Source organism: Orbicella faveolata, unplaced genomic scaffold, assembly GCF_042242905.1.
Source record: "Orbicella faveolata isolate gen_17 unplaced genomic scaffold, um_ofav_v1 contig_26, whole genome shotgun sequence".
Taxonomy (NCBI): Eukaryota; Metazoa; Cnidaria; class Anthozoa; order Scleractinia; family Merulinidae; genus Orbicella; species Orbicella faveolata.
In genome coordinates this window covers 9996668-10016720 of record NW_028301554.1, presented here as the reverse complement: position 1 = coordinate 10016720, position 20053 = coordinate 9996668, and the positions used below count along the sequence as shown (strand labels likewise).

At 38.7% G+C, this 20053-nt stretch overlaps 2 protein-coding genes across 2 annotated transcripts; both read left to right on the top strand.

The window, feature by feature from the left end:
* The first annotated feature begins 10 nt into the window (after window positions 1-10).
* Window positions 11-13978, top strand: LOC110053335 (centrosomal protein of 120 kDa-like). Its single transcript, XM_089295321.1, has 22 exons — window positions 11-203; window positions 436-620; window positions 2408-2494; window positions 2991-3144; window positions 3499-3659; window positions 4406-4609; window positions 4823-5086; window positions 5521-5742; window positions 5809-6002; window positions 6095-6244; window positions 6554-6674; window positions 7198-7262; window positions 7607-7697; window positions 8245-8433; window positions 9028-9117; window positions 9218-9310; window positions 10160-10272; window positions 10985-11033; window positions 11452-11574; window positions 11707-11898; window positions 11996-12048; window positions 12396-13978. The coding sequence occupies exons 1-22, from the start codon at window positions 158-160 to the stop codon at window positions 12670-12672; spliced, it is 3123 nt and encodes a 1040-aa protein (XP_089151447.1). The 5' UTR covers window positions 11-157; the 3' UTR covers window positions 12673-13978.
* Window positions 13979-14646: 668 nt separating this feature from the next.
* LOC110053304 (putative histone-lysine N-methyltransferase PRDM6) lies at window positions 14647-20033 on the top strand. Its single transcript, XM_020759521.2, has 6 exons — window positions 14647-14817; window positions 15486-15663; window positions 17266-17537; window positions 18024-18285; window positions 18877-18942; window positions 19258-20033. Exons 1-6 carry the CDS (start codon window positions 14647-14649, stop codon window positions 19836-19838), a joined length of 1530 nt encoding a protein of 509 aa, XP_020615180.2. The 3' UTR covers window positions 19839-20033.
* Window positions 20034-20053: the final 20 nt, after the last annotated feature.

The window sequence follows — 20053 nt, the reverse complement described above, 5'->3', positions numbered from 1 at the left end:
AGATACGAGGGTCTGCATCACGATTGCCTACACAACGTAGTATCCTAAGTTTTGAAAAAATGGCGGATTTTGTGCAATTGTTGTTGGGGACTATATTCGTCTTTTGTCGCCTCCTCTCGACAAGTAAATAGCTTTACCATCAGTCAACGTGTTGCTTATGGGTTTGAGTGACGGAATTTTGGTGGTTGTCTCGGTACTTGAAGGTAAGTTTGACGATAATTACTTTTCATTTTGGTGTCGCGAGAAATACGAGGACGTGCATGCGCGTGTAAATTGTAATCTGCAATACACTTCAGATTCGCCTCGCAGTTTTCCCAAAAGTTTGAATTTGACATCACTTTCCCTCTAACAACGTTGCTTTTATGCCGATACTTTTTTTAAGTACGATTGATACACATTGAAAAATAACTTATGGGCTGCAATATACTTTTATAGGGCGAAGATTCCCTAAACGACCACGGCACAAGATCATTGTTGAAACAAAGTTTGATGGAGAAACACTAACAACTGATCCTATTGATCACGTGGAGACTCCGGAGTTTACAACTGAACTTGCCTGGGAATTAACCAAGAAGTCTTTACACCAGCATCGCTTGCAGAGAACACCAATCAAAATTCAGGTAAAAACACAATAACAAGAGTGACATTGTCAGATGTGTAATAACATGAATAGAATAAAGTTTATTGAGCAGGAGGGGAATGAGCGAAATAAACAACTGAAGGTATATATTAAGTTATTGACCTACATGTAGCATGAGGTCAAGCTAGTTATTGTATGGCAAGGTAGTCCTGGGGCCAATTAGAGCATTCTGATTGTTTCTTTCTTGGTTGAGATTTTACCATATGATCCATTTCCTTGGAAACAGTCATAAGCTGTCTAATTTTTTGTTTTTGAGTGCCATTTAATAAAGCACTCATTAACCTAGCTTGCTAATGAGCCATACTGGAGAATACTGAACCTTGGTCATTTTTTTATGGACCTCGCTGAATTTGGCCCATACTTCCACTACCTTGGGGCAATATTCCCCAGTACTGCCCTTTTATTGGTTAGTTAGAGGTTAATATAATTTGCTCAACTTTTTCCATTTTTGCGAGTGTTTATGTACTAAGACACAGTTAAGGGCCATAAACACGTAAAAAGAGAACACAGCTACAGTACCTAATATCCAGCCTTCTTGACTGAGCACCTTTTTCTTGCTGGAAACTACAGTTAACGGCAAGTAGGCAAAATTACCCCAACCTGTCTGCTTGGATAGCCAATCACAGTGAAGGATTTGGTTTATCTTGCCTACCTGCAGACCTAGTCATATAATAGAATAAAATACAATATCTTTGGTAAATCATTTCTCACCTTTTGTGGTCAGTTTCCCTGGTCCATACCCTCCTTATGGTAATAGAGAACTTAAGCAAACCATGGCAGCAATGGCAACGAGAATGCCACTAAACATAAACATAAATCTTTATTCATTTCTTTGCAGTCCTGGGCACAACAGCAACATGAAATGACTATGTTTTGCATATTTTGGAGAATGCAAATGACAGTGGCTAATTTTTCATATTTTCATTTGGAATTGAACACTGGCGTTACATACCAGTATTTAGCTTGAGCAAGATATTGATGATTGCAAAATTTGAGCTCTGAACAGACCTCGACAATTGAAAAATTTCAAGGGAGAATATAAATTCATTTTTTAATTAAGGGTTGTCCTCAGGGTCGCAGTCGTCATTGCTTAATTAAGTTCTCTAGTGATAAAGGAAGGCACCAAAATACTCACTAAGGAAACCTAGACAAACTGCATCAAGTCCCATAAACTGAGAGAACCAAGTTGCTCCAGAGATAAGAATACCCAGTTTCTTCTGAAACCTAGACCGTCAACAGTGACTCCAGCATTGTCTGTTCTGGGTTATTATGTAACAGTCTCTAAAGGTTGCTATCTCCCGCTTATTATTTTTCCCTCCACTATAAAGTATTGTCTTGTAACACAAATTAGTTTGAGATGGAAAGAGACTGTGAACTTTCGTCTTCCCGTATAGAGAGAAATGTAACGTGGTTAGAAATAATAATATAATATTATTATGGAATTAAGGGCTGAGATCCATGACAGGCTCACATTGTTATATAAAGCAGCAATTCTAAGTAATAAACACTAAATGGTTATACAGTGGAATACCAAGTTCTTGAACTCTCATTTTTTCGAACCTCCAGATAACTTGAAGCAAAAGTCGTTTCCCTCTCCTTGGTGGAACACTGTAATTTTACCCCCGATTTCTCAAACTATCTGATTTTTCAAACCAATTTTTGTTTCCCTTGGAGGTTCAAAAAATCAAGATTCCACAGTAGTTACATTAATCTGTTGATTTACATGTACATAGTAATATTAGTTTGTAATCAATTTTCTTTTGGCAGTGTTATGCTCTGGATACTCTAACATCCCAGAAAGAACCAGTCGGATATGTGATCTTAGATTTAAGAACAGCACAGCAAAAGCCAGCAGTGAGTAAAGGAATGTTCTGATTTGTCACCATGACTCACTGATATCATAATACATTTACTAGATATTTAACTTAACTGAATAATTATAATAATTGTGTATTGTTGTCACATAATATATTGGTTGTACAGTGTATGTTGCATTTACTGATGTTTTTCTTATTGTTTGGGACCTGTCTTAAATGAAATATGCTTATATTTTGATGTGAAATAGTGGCAAATATGAGAGGGTTTAAAATAAAAAAAACAAATTTGAAACTTTGTAAAATGTTTACTCTTATACAAACAATAATATTATTGTAGGTGAACTTCGTGATTGATCAATTCACTTATTTTAATTTCTCTTGAAATAAAATATCGTCAAGTACACAGTAATGTTGTATCGGTTGATACACTGTACCTCCTAATTTCTCTGAACTAAGATTGAACAAAATGTATTACAATAAGTTTGGAGAGTTAGTATTTTGATCTATGGAACTGAAAGTCAGCCTTGTTACAGAGAGCACAATGGCACTCGCTTCTGAGCACGAAGTACCAGCGGTTGAAACCAGAGGTGAAGCTGATGCTATCACTAGAGTATGACTCACAATCTAAACCAACTGAAAGTCAAGCTTCTACTGGTAATCAACAGCAGACACAACAAGGAGATGACAGTAAGTTAGCTGAATTACTTAGAATTGATGATAAATAACGTCATTCAAGACTAGAGTTATAACATGGATGGTTGTGTAATTAAAGTGTTTTATTACAGAAATCATAATTGACATTGGAAATAGTCAGCACCTACAATATTATTGTTACTGAATGTGCCGTTCTCACACCACCGGTTCTTGTTGGTGACAACTTCAAAACTTAAACATTTCTGACCAGCGTTTTCATGACCATAAAGTGCAACAGCTGTTATGGATCTCGTTTCTTTTTTAAGCCTGACATAAAAGTGATTTGAAGTAAGTTGAGTACTGCATTAAACAGGGATGGCATAATCCTATGTATTATTTCTTCTCAAGGGAGAGAGTCAAGACCTGCTTTAGAAAGAAGACCAGAATCTGATGCAATACATTTATTCCTGAATGAAGAGCAGGGATATTATGAAATTGGACCACAACTAGAAGACAATAACATCTTTGTTTTGTCTGTCACTATAGGACTAGCCTCCAATTTGGCAAAGGTAAACTTGTTTGGCTTGAATTAATCTTTTGTCTTATTCTGAGTCCTGTCTGGAGTCATAATCATTTTGGGATTCATAAAAGATTGATTTCCTGGACAGTATATAGTAGCCTGGTTTGGGAATGTTAGTGAGTGGCATCTCTGAAGATCTTTCTCAAAGATCTTGCCAAGTTCTTTGAAGATCATTTCTGAGATCTTTGCAAAGATAAGGAAGATAAGGAAGTTGAAAGATTCTCAATAAGACCTGGCACCTGCCTGTTCTGTTTTGAATTGCTGGCCGTATGTTACACTTTTTTATGATGCTCTTACTGATGGGTGCTGCACCAGGGAAGCCACTTACTTCAAAGCTTATAGAAAGCAAGTCTGTTTATAATCATGTTTTCAACATACATTTATACCATGTTACAGAAAGTACAGCAAATGAGAATAGGAAGGTTGATGTATATTTGATGGTGTTACACCTGACCTTCCCATCATGCACCAGGCATATGATGCTTTGATTTTGTTGGCCATTGTATTTTCTATAGCATGGTATAGAATAGTTATGCAACGCTATCTTGTGGTATACCATGAATTATCTCACTTCTCACTTGTATTTTCTTGGTATACATACATGTACTTGCCTAAATGCTCGAGTGTGTACCGAGAAAATGTAAGTGACTCATAGTATATCACTCACAAGCTTTCCATAACTGGTATGTATAATCTAAATGCATAATCCATCATGTTCTTACATTTGATTCACAGTTGATCCCGTCTACGTTCACCTTGTCAGACCCAAATCTTGGAGGTGGATTCTACTTTTATTACTCTTTACTCAGCAATGATGTTACAAATGAAGTCTTTCAGGATCTTCTACAACCTAATTTTCCCGCTGAGCGAGCTTCAGTAAGAATCAGAAGTAACTTGGAGGTTCTGAAAGCATTTTTTGCACAACACCCAGGACTGGAGGTAAAAATAGAGTGATCAACAACTTCAATCTTAAGATCAGCACCCAAATTCTAATTGCTTCTTTATAAATTTGTATAACTTATCTTACGGAAAGTTGGTTTCAATTAGGGCAGTGGAAGAACTTAAGAGTGTTCCTTTGTGTTCCTTTTTTTCTCCCTAAAATCTTTTGGTAATTCCTATGTCTCTGTTTGCCTGTTGTGACTTTGCTTTCAGATCCATTTGTGTAGTGGGGACCAATCATTAGGAAGAGCAGTTGTTTCTTTTCAAGGTCTTCTTGATGAACAGCAAACACCAGCCATACCAGCAGTGATTGAACGGCTGTTTCCTCTGCTGGCACCTGGTCGCAATCGCCAGTCTTCTGGAGCAGTAGATGATTCAGAGCCTGCTGTTGGTGTGTCAGTGTCACTAAGATTTGAACAACAAGACATTGTGGGGAATGTTGCTAGTGCATCATCACCAATTTTAGCTGGGGCAGGGGTGGGTATATTGAGACAAGTAAACTTTGAATACTAGTCATAAATGAAATAGATAAAAAGTTTCGTAGCTTTTTTGCTCAAATTAAAAACTGGTCAATGTAAATTAGGCTGATTAGCAAGAGGTTATTGCAACTTTCCATTTCAGGTTAGTCACTGAAGGTTTATTGTGTTATGATTTCAAAGAGATTTATTGGTAGTATGTTTGGACCCGAAAGTTGTTCCACTGAAGGAAGATTTACAGCAGACATGTTTTGAAGAAATTTCGTGAATTCTGTTTTCAAAGTGCTTATTCAAAATGTCATTTGCAAATTATTGATTATTTATTACAAGACAAAAACTTGACTTTCATCTGGAGTCTGTATGTGGCTATCACTACTGACTTATTGCCTTGTTTTCATGTTATCATGATTTTGTTTTGAATTCATTTATCCTAAGGGGATATCTGAAGCAGACAATATGCCTTATGGAGGCAAGTCAGCTCTAAAGCAGTTCTCAGGCTCCCCTCCTAGAGGAAAACCAAGAGAATCTAGGAAAGGGCCAGAGACAGAGATGGCTGGAGAGCACCCGGATGGAACACCACCCCGACCACAATCCAGCACCCCGAGTGGCCAAGAAAAATCTGGGCCTGGAAGTGGGGTAACTGCTGGGACTCACAAGGTATGTTTTAGTGTGTTTTACACTTTTACATTGTGCTACCTGTTTAATGTACATAACACTTCGCAGGATTCTCCTCCCAAGAAGACTAAGATGACAGGCCAGGCTCCTCAGCCTCAAATACCAGCCCCAGGCCCAAGCAGTGTTCCTTCACTTGGAACCAGGCTACCTCTTGATCCATCAGCTCACCATTTCTGTTTTTCCATTGACCTGCGCAGTATTGCAAACCTTGACGTTACGTCTCCTGTTAACTGCTTTCTCAGGTGAGTTTTCAACAAAAAAAATTTCCATCCTTTTCTTTCAGAATTATCTTCTGGCAATTCCAGTGACTGAATTTAGTTTCTCTCCTTGACAGGTATACGTACCCATTCTTCGGCAGCTCAGCACCTGTAATGACCAGTCCCCCTGTGCAAGTTCAGCGTAGCATGGAAGTCCTTCTCCCAAAATCGTTCTGTGCTTTTGACTTTGCTGCCTCTCCACGGCTGCTTCAAGAAACTCTCACAAGGTTGGAAAAGAAGGATATGCCTGCATGGTACTCTCTCCTCTGCAGAGGCTCCCTATGGGAACTTGAATATTGGGAGTACGAAGGCATGCAGGGGACGATAGGATTAACTTCCGCTTTTCCCTCTCCCCAGCCTCTGAACTACCAACCTACAGTCAAGACAGCACAAAAGAGGCCTCTGCGGAGAAGAGAGAGCAGCATGCTATGTTATTGATTTTGCCAGTTTGTGAAATGACTCTATCATATTCTAAAGTTACAACATGTATTATGCAGCATTTTTGGTTCTGTAATGTTTTTGTGCTTTTACTATAGAGTTCCTCTTGTAATTGAGGTGTGGCATAAAGACAACATGGCTGGAAATGTCCTGATTGGAGTATCAAGTGCATCACTAACCACTGTGTTAGCTGCAGATAAAGTTCAAGTCTTGTCACAGGTAAGAAAGCTGACATATATGTTCTGAGTACTACCGTGTATCACTTTTATTTCCCAGATTTAATTTTTGCGGATTTTGCAGATGGTACTTGATCCGCAAAAATAAGTTCTAGCAGAAAAAAAACACCAGCAAAATTAAAAGCTGCAAAAATTTACTCCCGTTAATATCCCGTTAATCAAAAATGGCTTTCAATCCACTTGTGTTACTATGTATTTGTTTCCGCAAACCTCAAAAAATCGCCAATCTGCAAAACAGTGAGTCGCTTAGTGAAAAATTATCCTCTCTTACCAAAATCCTGACTTTCTGATTTCTAAAAATCTCTCTTACCTAATTATTTAATGTACCCTCTCCCTCTATGGTCTTATGGTATCTTCTCCCAGCTGTCTAGAGTTTCCTCCCGTTGCTGACTAGTGAAATTCTTAATGCTGAGCTCGTCCAGAAATGAGTCAGTGCAAACTTTGTTTTGACACACAATTTTAGTCATTCTAAATGACTCTATGTAATCTTTGGGTCCATATTTTAGGCTAAAGAAGTGACTGGATATAGGCAGATTTACAGTGAGAGGGTATTAATCTTTACCACAGAAAAGTATGTGAAACTTAATTGTAGGACACCTTAACTTAGTTATTTTATACAAGTTTTTGAGTTGTCTTTTATCCTATCTCGAGTTTTTGGCGGGAATAATCTGGAAGCTCCGACGAACGCGGCACATTATGGCGGGAAACATATGGAAGACGTAACAGACGTGACACATGCATGGCTGGAAAACGTTTCTACACACAAATCTCGAGATGTCACCGAATATAGAACAGCTTTGTTGTTTACTTATCCCTCAAGAAAATAACGTTTGGCCTGCATCCTAGCTTAACAGATCTCATCGTTAGTTGCCATGCAATTATACATGTAATTCAACTTCATTTCGCCTTTTTTAGACCCGCCCGGAAAATTGGTGAGCTTCACGTGGTTCTTGGACTAGAGGACCTGGGCCCAGTAAACTTGCAGCGACTGATGGGAGCAAATGAAGTAAGTTGGAGGGACGGGAGTGATAATCAATCAGTGCTAAACCTTGAATTTGAGCAAACGTGCTATCGGGGAAACCTTGCCTCTCATTTACTGAATATAGTCAACTCTTGTTATAGCGGACACCTTCGGGATTGTCATTTGGTGTCCTTAATAGCAAGAGTCCGGAATAGCGGGGTGTGATGAAAAAGGCTCATTTGTGGTCGCAAAGTATCACAAATAACGTACACTGCTATACTTGTAGTTAACTGACATTTACTGTGATACATAATTTTACAATAAAGGTCAAAATGCTGTAAAACTAGTGAACATTCCAAGAGTGTAGAGTAACTAAGTCTTTTAATACGTCCAAGTTGTCTGTTGTATCGAGACTAGAACAATAAGAACATTAGTTTGGGAGCACATGAAGTGCCCGTAATTCTGTAATAGCGGGAGTAGTGTCCATACATTTCTTTGTAGATTGGGCTGAGCATGTAGCGGGGTGTTCGAAATAGCTGGAGGTCCGCCAGACAAGACTTGACTGTACCTACTTTCTTGTGTATTACTTCAGTACAGTTTGTCCTCTTCACTTGAGAGCAGCCAGACCTCTAGTGCCATTCCTTTAGCCGAACCGCAGCGAGTTCCTCCTGCTCAACCCAGTCCTCCTCCTGTCACTGACCCACGTGACACCGAAGCGTACAAGGCTGCGTTAGAGCTGGAACTGTGGAAAGAACAACAGGAAGAATTGTTTCAAGCACAGGTGAAACAAAATTTTGTCCAATTATTGACACAGTGGGGGTGTCTTTAGTGGTGATCAGGTTAGCCTAAGAAAGGGCGGAGAGACACTTTGGCTAATATTTTCGATGAATAAGCTGCCCTCGTGAAGTTTTGACCATTATCCCTTTGTCTGTGCAAAAATGCTCCCACTTAGCAAAGGCTAACGCTCAAAACATCACTTTTCCAAATTTACTGTGACGGTCAACTTGATGTTGGTAATGGGCCATTGTTTCAATTGCTCGCTGACGCAGTACACCAGTTTTATTTTTTGTTATTCCTTACACATAGGACTGTTAAACAAGCTTCTTTGCCCCAAGGAGCTTGGGCGAAAGCGGCGTGTGGCCTTCAGGCTGTTATATATAAAATCTGCGTCCGCTGCTCTACGACTTAGGGGAAAGTTAAAGGGCCATTCTGTAGTTTGTTGTCTTGAACGTTTTAATCTAAGAATGATCACATCGGTATCCCAATGCCAATCCAAAAAGATGTTGATCGTCTTCGACTTGCTTGTTAAACGATCATACCTGTTATTTTAACTTGGTAAAGACCACTTACTAACACTATGTTGTTTTCACGGCAGCTGCAACAGCGAGAAACCTCACACATGAAAACTCTCGCCGAGGAATGGAAACGACGTGACAAAGAACGAGAACTAATGGTTAAGAAAAAGGTAAAAGAAAAGAAACTGCACTCATTCTTGTAGATGTGCTTTTAAATATACAGACAGAATGGAATGGATTAGGTTATAATTTATTTTTTTCTTACCTTAGCTTGAGGAATATTCTCGATTAGAAGAAAAGCTCAAACAATCTATTGCTGATCTGGAAAGGAGAGAAAAGCAGTTGTCAGCAAGTGAGACTCAGGTGTGTTTTGTTTTCCAATTTATTCTTGAATTGTCAGAGCGTACTCTCAGCTTTTTGTATCTAGATTACTATCCGGCCAGCATTTTATATATATTTTTTTAGCACTTTCTTGAGCCAGGATCAATTTTACACTTTTTAAACCTCAACATCTTAAAAAAAATTCTGTTTCTCGAGGCTCAACACCGCTTGGAGCCGATTAACCTGGTGGGTTTCTGTAGCAGGGGGCGACTTGGGGTATTGTTACGCCCCTGGATGGGATGTTAGATCAACGTACGTTACCCCCCCCCCCCCCCTTTCTCCAGCCATATTACTTTTCCGGGTCAACTCAATAGTTTGTTAGTTCCCTGCTCTTTATGCTCTTTAGTGAAAAGGTAAATGGCAAGCCCGATAACACCATATTGTAGCTTGTAAGAAGAATCTCTAATGGTGACAAGAACTGTTTGATAACGATTAACGAACCCAGCATCAATAACTGGCGGTTCTTTTGGCCTGTCCACTGGTGAACCACAAGGCCACCCCGCTTCAGTCCCACCTGCGTTAAAAATCATCGTAGTCAAATATCCGAATCAAAATTCACCGCGATCTTAGGATTGTTTAGCTTACGAAAGAGAGTTAAAGATACGAGAGAGCATCGCCGAGTTATGTACTCAACTTGCGAAAACAAAGCCTGAAAAAGAAATTAGTGCGAAAAAATTCAGCCTGAATGTTTTTCACGCATATTTTTCGCAACTGCCTAAGTTACATACATAACTGCGATGAATTCTCTTTTCCGTTGCTCTGAAAAGCAGCTTGATCCGCCAACAAATGGTCTTTATTATCAAAAGTCTCTTCATTTTTATTGCCTCTCAGGTGATGCACATGAAAGACGAACTTGAACGAGAACACGAAAGAAAGATGACAGAGATGAGAGAGGCAGCTCGGAGGATGAAAGATGACTGTTCACACCAAGTGGAAATGGAGAGGTTCATATATATTACACAGCTCTCCTACTATGTATGGATTAATAAATGCATACAGTTGGAATGTCATCCTTAACTTGTATTGCCCTAGTTGCAATACTGGATTACTGGTGTTTCTTGGCAAGCGGCCGGTCGCTGACCAAGAAAACACCTGCGCCTTTACCTTCCGAAAAACAAGTCTGTTTGATATATAATAGTCTACTTTTCTTTTTCAAGACGAATTTCAGAATATATACCAGTATACGAATACGTATGAGAATGGGTAAAGCCTTCATCTCTTATGGTTGACACCTTGACGACGTCACTACTATAAATACCATGGTAATACTGAAATTTGTTGAACATAAAAGTAAGTTACATCTCGGGAAGAAACTTCCAGTTTCGTGGTTAGACTCGAAAATTGACGACACATTTGTGGACATATGTAGCTGTATCTGTTGTAGAGGATGATGTTTTCCCTCTAGGTGAAGAATGGTGTTTGTGTTGTCAAGAAGTTATTTAACTAAATTCGATCGGCTGCGTTCGTGCGCTAGCTTCGGCGTCGTCCATTAGCCAAACGACAGAAAATTGACAGATTATGATAGATACGAACTGAATTTCACTATCACTAATGACCGTCATAGCTCTGGAATTTAGAGCGAATATCAGTCGTATTACTGCACAGAAGGGAAGCACCGAAGATTTTAAACTTAGATGTGAATAATTTTGTTTCAAGGATGAAAGTGAAAGACCTGGAACAACAGAAACAGAGACTAGTGGAACAAGTAAGTAACAAGACTCCTTTCTCTATACTGATCTTAACCTAAAACAAAGAACAAAACAGTTTGGCGCTGGGTGCGTGGTTTCCCGCGCTTAGCGACAGTTACACCTTTTCCCGCGCTTGGAACTTGGCACTGGTTGCATGTTTTCCCACGCTTGGCGCTTGGCACCGGTTACATGTTTTCCCGCGCTTGGCGGTAGTCAGAGTTGCGCGTTTTCCCGCTCTTGACACTTGGCACTGGTGACATGTTTTCCCGCGCAGCGTGCAATGATGTCATTGGTTCATTGGGCTTTTTGAACGGTTCACGTTTTTATTGGCTTCATGTTACCAATCTCGTTTTGTTTTCATTACATTTTATCAAAAGCCATGTCATTTTGTACAAATTTTTCCATTTTGTATACTTACCGTCTTTTTTTGATTAGGTGTACGAAGCGGAAAAGCGATTTCAAACAAAGGAAAACGAGTTCATGGCTTACAAGGAACAACAACTGACAAAACCTGAAGTGAAACTAGAGTCCGAAATCAACCTTTTGAAAATGGAAAAGGTATTAACTACATAACTGCCACAAAAGTGATTAACAAGATAAGATCTCAGCGCAGACATTAAAAGGAGTGTATATAGATTATTAAACTATTTCAAACTAGAACGATAAGTTTCTTGTCTCTTCTCCCCGCAGGCAGAACTTGAACGTAAGCTAGAAACAGCAAACAAATCAAAGATTCATTATAAACAGCAATGGGGCCGAGCGCTGAGGGAACTGGCGCGACTTAAACAACAAGAACAGACTGCGGCCAGAGCGCGGCTCAAAAAGCAAGAGCAGGAACTGGAACACATGCGGCTGCGCTATCTCGCCGCTGAAGAAAAAGAGGTACTGACGAAGTTACGTCTGCGACATCCTGTGACAGGTTGCATATTATTATACTCGAAAGGATAAGAGCACAGTGTGATTTTTTCCCCTCTTTTAGGTCGTAAAATCGGAAAAGGATGCACTAGAGGAAATTAAACTTGAGTTGTCAAGGTAAGTAGTCAGGTTCTTGTTTTGTAATTTTACACCAAATTGGAAAAAAATATATCTTTAGATCTTTCAGCTTTGAGTTGCCATAAGCGGTTTTGGAAGCACAACATTACTAGATCAGTTTAAAAAAATCCAACAAAAATCTGTTTTAGATTCCGGTAAAATCTGATTTTACAAGAGCGTTGTTACAACTTGGTCACCTTCCACTGAAAAAACTTGCTTTCTATAGTTAATCAGTGATAGAGTTTATCCAAAAGAGTCTTAACATACACGATATAACTTCGCAGAGCAGTACCATAATTTGTCACCTTGCAGTGTTTTCGTGGTTTTAATCTCCTCCTACTCCACAGACTAAAACAACAAGAGGAAGCGAAAGCTCGTCTAAACCCAGAATCAACTGAAAGCCACGAAAAAACGTCTAATTCTTCGCAGAGAAGGAACGTGAAATATCCAGCTGGACTTTCATCTGTTCATGAAGATGACGAAGAAGACGTAGATAGCAGGATTGCTAAACTAATTGAAGAACGAGACACTTTACTACACACAGGAGTTTATACCACGGACGATCGGATCATAGTTGAACTGGATAGACAAATCCGCGACGCTATAGCTAGCAAAGGTTCATGACTGAAGGCTTAGAGTAATGGGGGATTCATGTCCTAAGGGGGACACACTGGGAGGGGAGGGGATACATTGGGGACTGGAATCCCCGGGAGAAATTAAGTGGCGGCTTGGAGCTTATTGTTCCGTTCGTATGTATGGGTAAGTTATTGAGATATCCTGGGCTAGGTGGGAAGACGTCATCCCATACAAGTGGACATTCAAACCCTTTGGGATGCAAACGTGATCAGCAGCTTTTTTCTCCATACATTGTCTCTGTATTTTTAACCAGTCAGGCGGTGAGAGTAACGCAATTCATCACTTTTAGCCGCGCTCTATTCTCGGCAAAGCTAACAAACAAACAAATCAACAAATCTTGCAATTCGAGTTTGGAACGGAAAGGAAATACCTGAGTAGAACTATACACCAAATGGTATTATTTAGACTGCCGTGGATTTATTATGATTTGTCCATTGTTGTGTGTTTCTGTGAGATGTGTTTGAGGCCGTGTCTTAGTCAAGTTAGATACATGAAGTCGGGAAAGAATATTATTTGTGTTCTAAACTTCTAATCAACTTGAGCAAGATCACTAAGTTAGGACCTAATATGGCTTCTATTTATCAAAATTAAAGTTCAGTTGTTAGAATAAGTGACGCTATGCTGACGAACCATTGACAAGATAATAACAATACCTTCTTGATTCACACAACAACATCTTTTATTTACAGAAAATACCACTTACATGTTTTGTTTAATTTCAAAGAATTCCTTGCTCAATTTTCTGCCATCGCTTGACTTCATCACTGGAAATTTGCATTTTTCAAAGAAAGAATAGACTTGAATTAGGTTATATTTTTTGCGTGGAGGTTGCCAAGTTTCATTATCGAAATCGTATGAATTTTAGCAGATTTTATGCTGACTGGGGTAAGTTACACTTATTTGTCAGGACAGTTCAGATACACCGCGCGCTTGCATTGCATATAATGGGCGTAAACCATAAAGATATCAGCATAAAGACAGTTAAAGCTTTCTTCAATCTATTAAAGTTGCTTCAACTGACACACCCCACCCAAAAAACCATAAACACATTGAGATCGGTAAACACTGTTAACGAAAATGAGCTTGTGGATTAATGGGAAATAATATAATATTACTTTTTGGTATTTGATACGTGTGATTTGACTAACCGGATAACTATGTAGAACACGGCCATATTTGACATACTTTTTTTTCAAGTCAAAAACACTGTTATATAATGTAAATACCGTGCTTTTAAAAAAGTAAATTTTGTAAAAAGTAGCAATCACAATAAAACAAATTTTACATTGGAAAATCATTGGCATTTGTATGTATGTATATATTCCGTAACGAAGGGAGAAAATTTGATACAGGGTTTAATTATGCATTGCAGCCCCGATAAAAGTCTGTTCGTATGGAACCGACAATTCCTCGGGACATTGTCTATTTAACTTCCTCACAAAAACGAGCTCATTGACAATCCTTGCAAAAATTTCGCTCGGAGCTGAATGCTTTGTTCCCTCTTGGGCATAACTACCTTGTTTCTTTGATTACAGAGAGCTAGTTAGAGAAAGATTAGTTTAATAAAGGACAAACAAAGATCAGGTTTTAATTGCTGTGGACGTTGGCAAATTTCAGTCTTCGCGCAGTGGTGAATATTTCAGTAATGGGTGAACGCTCCTAGAATTTATTTAGTTTTCTTTTTCCATGTGATGGATTATGTTTATTTCCCGTGCTAAGCTTTGGTCAAAAACATTAAAAATTAAAGTTATCGTGGAAAAACTGTTTCTGTGGAGTTTGAAGAGACGGCCATGACTATGCTAAAAGATAAACTTACACGCGATTTATTCCACATAAGTAGTTTAATTACTATTCTCTTGTGTTATATAAAGCAAGTACTGGAATAATAGAAATCAACAAGCAGAAAGACAATTATCCAATCAGGCTCTTGCAGCAAACAAGACCTCAATCCCTGTGCGATGAATGATTCTAGAATTTACTACCAAGCTCCGTCGTGTTGCTATCCAGACGTTCACTACAAATATTCTTCCTGGTAAAAAAAAAAAAAAAACCACAGTAACCAGCCAACTACGGAGGACAATGTCGATATTCGTGAACAGTGAAGAGCTGAAGACAAAAATACAAAACGATTTGGTAAGTAAATGAGTGTAAATGAAAAATCATTATTTAGATTGGAAAGTTGTGTACAGTTTACGATATAGTGGACAAAGTTCCTAAATGAATGATTGAAAAACCAACAAAATGTGCTAAGCACAGAGAGATAGTCTTGAAAAACTGTTTGTTTGCTGGGAAAAAATGATTTTACACGAAATGTTTCGTTTGTATTAATGAATTTAACAAAATTAAATGCAACAAGCCGATCTAACAGTCGTGTAAATGAAGCACAAATGTTAATGCGATGTTTGCCTGTTTTACTGATTTAATCCCTTCTCAACGATAAAACTAAATTTGCAAATATCTGTTGTAAAAGAGTTTTGTCGAGTTGTAATTTTGCTTTGAAGCTAAATAGATTGTTAGATCAAGAATAGGTGGTAAAGAAACTTATGCCTCAATGCACTTGTATTTCACGCCCGAGAAGCTCAGAATTGAATTTAACTGCTCAGTTCCATTCGTACTTTTACTTCCTACCCTAGTCAGAAGCTACTGCCAAAAAACCGCTTGTATTTGTCCGACGGAGCATATTTTTGTCAATGAATGAAACTTTGACGGTCATGTAATCATGATAACGATCAAGAAGGTCAGTTTATTTTTAAACACTGCATTTTAATAAATTGATCTAATTTACAATTCAATTCTTTCAGATTTCAAGCCACTCGAAGAAATTTTTCAACGTCAAAGTTCCACCTCGAGAAAAACAGCCATTCATTCCTACAGCTGCTGTTGTTAGCTGCTTGTTTGAAAGAAAACAACCTGTCTTCATCGACGCCGATACACTGGAAAAAAGTGGAGTGAATTTTGGAGGTTTTAACTCGCAAATGTGTAAGTTCAGTGACCCGAAATTCCGTAGCCTGCTTGATAAGGAGGCGGATTCACGTAACCGGAAATTTAGCGTAGGTGCGTAAGTAAAGATTGCACGTGAAGTCAAATTACTTCCCTCGGCCCACGAAAACTCCTCTCAAACAACGTCACGTGTTTTCAGACGTTTCTCGAATTATCAGACAAAGTTAATTATGATTTTAAATTCAAGCGGGCAAGAAAAGTTATCGTACCCACTATCATTTCGCGGTTTTGAAACATTTCCGCTTTCGTACACTGGTTGTAAACTGGTTAACAAGTTTTCAAAGAAAAATAATTTTGAAAAACTGCAGCTTAAGCTTCATGGACTTGAATGAATGAAAAAAATATAATATAGTCGTTTTCGTTGTTTTCAAAAAATGTCGCTTTCATTTAACTCGTGACTTCTGCCTTTTGTTTATTCACTTGCTTAAAATTTCGCACGCCATTTTTGAAAAGTTTTTCATTGACACCGCATGCCGTCTCAAATGAAGGCTATTGTTAAATCTCTCTTGAGATTACTACTGGCTGTCTGGTGTAGAGGTTATTTGAAATACAACTTGATAACGTTTTGAAATTCAAAACAATGCTTCTTTTCTTAGTTCGTTGCAGTGAAGCGTGATTGAAGCCTTCATACTTCAACTTCAGTTGACGGAACGCTCTCTCAAGGTCGCGACCACTTTCTGCTCTTGAAACGTGCATAAACGCTTGAAAAATTCTAAATATTTCAGTTGTCGAATCCTTTATCTTGTCTCTGAGTTAATCATTTTGTTTGGCGCGGACTTTTTCTCTGAATTCTCACGTCAAACAGAGATTTTTTTACGATGGCTGGCTTTTCTTGCCGTCAAGAGATATGATAGACTCGAAGTTTAACGACGCAATTATTCCTTTTAAAATTTATCTGGCTATTCTGTTTGAGGCATGTCGTTTATTTATTCTATACACGTGCTTTTGAATGTTCTCGCAGACACTCCCTTAAAATAAACTACTTTCTCTCGTAAAATGTATCGTGTTAAGGACGGCTGTTTCTGCAGTTCGTGGCATAGAGTAAAAATTCCTTTTACTGAAAAGTTCTACAGTCGGTTCTGACCATTTTTAGCTGAACCTCCCTTTTGAAAAGTAGATTGTTTTTCAGAGTGAATTTAAAAACTTCCACGTACAAATTCTCCTGGGATTCAAGCTTCTAAATATAATCAACACTTTTTACTCTTCTGGCATTGTTTCGATGACATCACAGATAGTAAGAAGTAGACAGTGGTTTGTTAAAATTCACGCTCGATTCTCTGAAGGCAGCCGCGGTTTTTTTGTCACATAACTTGTTGTTTAGGAACAAACAATGTGAAAGTTGTTGGCGCTAGAGTCTGAAAAGAAAATACTTGATTATTTTAAATTGATGTTGCTGTTAACAAATGTTCGATTAATACCAGGCTTAAAACCACATAGGTCTGCAAGGGCGTGCGTATTAATTGCTCCTCTTGCGGGCGCGATATTTCACAGTCTCCCACTGATTTTTTGTTTCCGGCGAAATGTGCAAATCTTGTATGAATGAAAATGTTTTCAACCTGTCATTTCCTTCTTTCGTTTTAGGGTGTCTTCGTTGTAAGAAGCAATATGCCGAACCTTGCCCTTTACATGGTTTGAGTTATGCGTCAAGACAGGACAGCGGTTTTCATACGTGCAAAGCTATGAGGTCACTTCCGCAGGAAGTGTGTTTGTGTAGGTCGAGTGTCCCTGGTGCTGAGTTCGGAGTTTGTACCAGAAGGCACATTCCTGCAGGGACGTGGATTGGTCCATTTGAAGGAAAACGAGTTTATCCTGGTGACGTGACAGCAGGCATGGATACGTCTTTCATGTGGGAGGTAAGCGGCCATCATTGAGAAATTAAAATTTCAGGGGCGTACGATGTCTAACAACAGTTAGCAGCTATTTCGGTGTTTGATGAAACGCCATATTCTCAGATCAAACATTAAGAAATGTTGTAACATGAGTTGAGAGAGTTGCTATTTCGAGCTTAACTGGATTAGTGGAAACAGCCTAGGCATGGCCTAGTTAGTGCAAGTGCTGGAAGGAGTTTCCAAGAAAACTTAGGCGTTGTTGTGGTTTCTTGTGAAACACGGAAGTGTATTAAGGAAGTAGAATTTGAACAGTCTAAAGCACTTGACTGATTGACGCTTGTACGAGGAAATTCAAGCGGACTAGAAACCAAATAAAGACAAGAAAAAAAAGTTTTGTGTTGGCTTGGTTGACTAGTAATAATAATAATAATAATAATAATAATAATAATAATAATGACTTTATTAACGTGTCAATAATAAGACTAAGCTTTTAATGTTTGTTCTTTACAGATTTTCGAAGGCAATAAGTTGATGTATTTTATCGATGGTAGTGACTTGGAGTCTTCAAGCTGGATGCGTTTTATTCAGTGCGCACGCTCCAAACATGAACAGAATCTTTTCGCCTTTCAATACCGAGGCAACGTTTATTATCGTTCATTCAAGGACATAGTTGTTGGAGAAGAACTTCTTGTTTGGTATGATGATAAATATCTTCAGCATTTTGGAATACCGACAGGACTGCAGGAAATTTGCTTTGTTATAGATCACGGAGGTACGTTTATAAAGAGACTTTTCAGTATAGAATACATTAGACTGACTCAGATCTCGAGACGAATGGTTTTGGCAAAGTCAAAAGTTTTGTCAGTACAATAATACCGTTTTATCGTGTGTTTCACAGATTAAACAAGCATGATTAAATTATTTTGTTGGTAAAGCACAATTACAATGGCCAGACAGATAACCGTAAAGCCAGTCAAACAGACAGACAGATAGTAAGACAGACTGCCTGCCTGTGTGTCTGGCTGGCTGGCTGACTGACTGGCTGACTGACTGACTGGCTGACTGGCTGACTGGCTGACTGACTGACTGACCGGCTGGCTGACTGACTGGCTGACTGACTGGCTGGTTGACTGACCAACTGACTGACTGAAAGACTGAGATAGACCAAACAAAACGACGGACATAAGATGACAGACACTTGCAACGATCACAGGTAAGAAAGACAGAGGAAAAGACTGATCTACTTTTTCAATTTTATAATACATCATTTACTCAATATATAGATGAATTCATCACATATCTGTAGAGGTGCATGCTAGAGTAGCTTTTAGAAGCTACGATTAATAAACTATATCTCTTTCAGGAGTGTTTGAAACATGCGAGAAGGACTTATCACATCACAAAGCTCAAACAGAGCAGACACCTTCAGGTACTCGTATAATCTTTGCTCTTTAGTCCGAGAGATAAAAATTAAAAAAAAAACAGCTTCAGCTCCAAGTTCAAGATGCTAATTCTCCTTACTGATTGACACATTTCTTTTAATGTTAGGTCTGGAAGTTTGGTTGTACATCAAGAAAATATTTCTTACCTGATTGCTTTCTGTATTCTCATTATCTGTCTGGTTGACAATGTGTTGACAATGTTAAGAGAAATTAGATGTTGAGATGGGAGAAAACATGCTAGTTATCTTACAATATTTTAAACAAGTTTTCTAATAATCTCTTGGTCTCTTATCTTTTGTTAGATGTTTGGTTTACCGGAATGCTACAGCCAGTGGAACAGAAATCCCAACCGCGTTTGCGTGAAGCAGGTATTCCATTAACAAGAAGTTCATCTACCGACAGCAAGCTCTCTGACCAGCGATCCTCTCCTGTCAGTGACGTAGAAAGTGACGTCAGTGATCCTGGAAATAATCTAGTTCCAGTTGCTAAGAGTCCTCCTTTGGGGGAAATGACGTCATGGCGCTGTCAGCAGTGCCACAAGACCTTTTCCCAGCGGGTGGCTCTACAGCTACACGTGTGTCCGTGCCAGCCGGCTAAACCATATCAGTGTGGACAGTGCAGCTTGTCCTTTTCCAATCCTTCGCATCTCCGTGCGCATGTCATCTCGCATTCTAGCGAGAAGCCGTTTAAATGCGGCTTTTGTTCGCGCGCTTTTGTTGGCGCAACAACACTGACTAATCACATAAGATCTCATATGGGACAAAAACCTTTTGGTTGCGAAAAATGTGGTAAAACATTCTCACAACCTGGACTGTTGGCAAGACACACCAGAAACCCGCGTGAATGTAAGGGTAGTGTTTCACCTTCATCTATGATCGCTTGATTCAAAACTTCTTTTTATCCGGAAAATTACTACAAGCCCGCTTCTAAAACGGTTTTTTTTTAGAAACACCATTAGCAATGTAGTAGGTAAATATTTGAATTCTCAAGTAATTTAGAGGTTAAATTGCTAATTTTTTATTTTAATAGAAACCAACAGGAAATAGCTGCTTGCTAAAATAAATAAATTTAACAATGAGTTGTTGTGTAATTGTGTTT